The 3,501-nt window shown below is 59.6% G+C and overlaps 1 protein-coding gene across 1 annotated transcript; it reads right to left on the bottom strand.

Moving 5' to 3' along the window:
- Positions 1-1,803: 1,803 nt before the first annotated feature.
- NKX2-2 (NK2 homeobox 2) lies at positions 1,804-2,940 on the bottom strand. Its single transcript, XM_061990843.1, has 2 exons — positions 2,682-2,940; positions 1,804-2,363 (listed from the first exon to the last, which is right to left on the bottom strand). The coding sequence occupies exons 1-2, from the start codon at positions 2,938-2,940 to the stop codon at positions 1,804-1,806; spliced, it is 819 nt and encodes a 272-aa protein (XP_061846827.1).
- Positions 2,941-3,501: the final 561 nt, after the last annotated feature.

Below are 3,501 nucleotides of genomic sequence, written 5' to 3'. Positions count from 1 at the left end.
TCGCCGAGCCCGGGTGGTTTGGATTAAGGGTCACCCGGCGTGGGGAAGAAGGAACAAGAAAAGACGGGGTGGGGGGGAAATAAATACATTTAAAAGGAGGAAAAGGGAAAAAACCTCTGGCATCGCGGAGACGGTGCCGGGGGCTTTGTGGCCGGCGCAGGCTGCGGACGGGCGCCGGGACCGACCCCTCTGCTCGGCGGGCACTGGCCCGGCCCCATCGCACCGGACAAGGCTACGTCTCTTTTTTTGTTTGTTTGTTTTAAGCACCTTTACCAGCCCAGATACACGCACAAGAGGCCGAGAGAGCACACAGCTGCCCCGGCTTTGCCAAACCCGCTCCGAGGAGGGACTGCGCCTGCCCAAAACCGGCCACAACTTCTCCGGGGCCGGCCTCAGCCCCACTCTCACACCGACTGAGCCCCACCTCGCCTCTCTCTCTTCTCCATTCTCCCCCATCCTCATTTCTTTTTGAGGGGGTGCCCCAGGTGTTAACCCTTTGCGTCCACCTGCCTGATCCGCCGGCGCATCCCCGAGGGCTGAACCCGAAGTTTCCGCGCTCCCCTCGCCGTGCAAAAGGCCACGGCTTGGGGAGGGAGCTGCCGAGGAGAAGCTGGTGTCCTCACCCCAGCAGCACGTGAGTGTGTAAAAACACAATCGTTCTTTCCCCCCGCGTTTTAAGTCAGCTCCCGGTGTTGCGGAGGAGCCGTGCTGAAACCGGCTGCCCCGAAAAAAACCCTCCTTTTCCTATGAAAAAAACCCCATGAAGTTGCAGGGGCGGCTGGCGGGGAGGGGGGGCATGGGAGGGCCCGAGGGGTGGGTCGCTGCCCCCACACTGGGCTGGGCCCGGTCAAAACGCCGCCGGGAGCTGCGAGAGGCGGCGGCGGGCGCTGGCCGCACCGGGGAGTCGAACAAACCCGGGCCGGCAGCATCATCGGGCCCTTCGCTATTTTTTCTTTTTCCCTCTCGAAACACAGCTCTTTTTATTAAAAAAAAAATCAGATTAAAATCGCGAGCGCCTGGGTTCGCTCACAACGAGCCGCTGTCCTGCGGCGTGAGCACCGAGAGCTCAACACGCTTTTCTTTTCCCCGCGGTTACTCGGGAATAGTTGTGCGCAAAACCCCAAAATCAGATAAACCAAAACGAACGCGCCCTGGCTGCTCCTCCTGGCAGCGATCGGTGCGACGCAAACCAGACCCGCTAATAGCTGTCGCCCGAAAATCCTGCTCGAAAGGGGAGCGACCGAGCTCTGCGTGTCGGGGTGCCCGGGCCGGAGCTGGGGCGGCCGCGCTGTCCCCACAAAAGCACATGAGCAGCGGAGGGGTTTTAGTCTTTATTTTGTTTTTTGTTTTGTTTTTTTTTTAAATTCTGATAATTTGCCCCCCCTCCCTTTTTTTTTTGTTGTTGTTTTTATTTTAGTTGTAGGTAGACAGGACCACTCTGAATGGCGCAAAAATCTCTGTAAACAATGACGCACAAAAACACCTCCCCTCCCTCCCCCCCGGACCCCCGAAATGAAACCGAGCCCCCCCTCCCAAAACAAAAAAAAAAAAAAGAAAAATGAGGGGGGGGAAAGAAACGGGAGAGGGAAAAGAACCCCATAATAATATAATAATAATAGCAATAATAATAATAATAATAATAGCGCTTCCCTCTCCATTCCTTCCCCCGCAGTTCTGATTTTGTTTTTGGAGCATCAGTCTGTCTCTTTCTCTCTCTCTCTCTCTCCTATTTTTGTTTTTCCTCTTTTTTCTGTTTGTTTTGTGGGTGTGGGTGGTGTGTGCGTGCGCGCTCCCCTCCGGCGTTCACCAAGTCCACTGCTGCGCCTGTACCAAGTGGTGTGCCGAGGGGTACTGGGGGTTGCTGGCAGCGCTGTACTGGGCGTTGTATTGCATATGCTGTAGGGACTGGGCGCTATAAGCGGAGAAGGGGATGCCCGTCTGGAAGGTCGCGGCTGCCAAGTCCTGAGCTTTGAGCGTGTGGCAGGGCTTGCCGTCCCTGACCAAGACCGGCACGGCCACCCGCCGCGGGGAGGGAAGAGGAGTCACTTCCATACCTTTCTCGGCCCGGGCCCGCTTCATCTTGTAGCGATGGTTCTGGAACCAGATCTTCACCTGGGTGGGAGTGAGGCGGATCAGGCTGGCTAGGTGCTCGCGCTCCGGCGCCGACAGGTACCGCTGCTGCCGGAACCGCCGCTCCAGCTCGTAGGTCTGTGCCTTGGAGAAGAGCACCCTCCTCTTCCTCTTCTTCCCCGCGTCGCCGCCGCCCGCCGCTTCCTTCTCATTGTCGGGCGATTCGTCGGCCGACGGCTCTGGTGACTTGGCGGAGGGGTCCTGGCCGCCGCCGCCCCCCGTTAGCCCGTGCACTGCGGAGAGTCCAGCCAAAAGTACCCTGTCAGCGGGGTGGGGGGTCGGGGGCGTCCCGCTCTGCGCGACCCCCGCATGGCTCTCACCGCCCGGGGCACCACGGCCCCCCCACCCTGGGAATCAGGGGGGGGGGTTGATGGGGAGGAAAGATCGAGACACCGGCGGGGGCTCGGCCAGCCGTGGCGAGCGGCAGCCCCCCCCACCATACCACCCCCATGTCCCCCGCCCCCCCTGCCCTCCCCGCCCCGCCGCCGGGGGAAGCCCCCGCGGGCGCGGGGCATCTCGTCGCGGCGCTGCCCGGTCCCCTCGGTACTCACGGGAGTATTGGATGCCCTCGGCGCTCGCCAGCCAACGCGTGTAGGGATTATCGCTGTTATCATAGAAAGGGTTCTTCAAAGGCAGCGTCTGAACAGTGTCCAAGGGGGTTTGTCCCAAAACTCCCGCTTTCTTGGGCGGCTCCGGCGCCTCGCTCTCTTCCTCGCCGCCCTCCGCGGCGGAGCCGTCCTCATCGTTGGTGTCGGGGAGGTCCAAAATGTCCTTCACCGAAAAACCCGTCTTTGTGTTGGTCAGAGACATGTTCCGGCCAAATTTAAGCAGGAAAGTTGTAGGAGCAGCTTCGGCGAGCCGCCGTGCCACGGGCGGACACGCGGGACGGCGACAACAACCCCACGCACGGCAGCCGGGGGAGGGGGCTGCGGGGCGGCGGCACGCGTGAGGGAGGGGGAAAAACGTAAAAAATGGTAGAATAACGTAGTCGTATAGAAAAATAACCGAAGGGTTTCCCTGCAGAAGAAGAACCGGTGCCCCGGCCGCCGCGGAGGGTCTCTGCGGCGTTTTCCACGGGCTTGCTCTGCCACGGGGGAGATGCAGAGAGAAGGAGCGAGCAGCTGGCTTCGGGAACAGTTTGTAACTCCAGGGGAAAGGGGGAAAGCCACGCCAAAAACAGAAGGAAAAAAAGAAAAAGAAAAAAAAAAAGGCAAAAAAAAAGAAAGAAAGATCACTTCTGGATGTCGCTTAAACGCCCCGAGCCCGCGCCTGCCGCCTGCAAAACCCGAGCCATTGCCGGAGACGAGAGTCCATATAAGGCTGGTCCCCACACATGAACCTGCCGAGAGGAGGGAGAAAAAAACCACATTA

This window comes from Colius striatus, chromosome 2 (genome assembly GCF_028858725.1).
Source record: "Colius striatus isolate bColStr4 chromosome 2, bColStr4.1.hap1, whole genome shotgun sequence".
NCBI classification, from domain to species: Eukaryota; Metazoa; Chordata; class Aves; order Coliiformes; family Coliidae; genus Colius; species Colius striatus.
The sequence above is the reverse complement of the archived record's forward strand: the minus strand, read 5'-3'. Positions and strand labels throughout refer to the sequence as shown.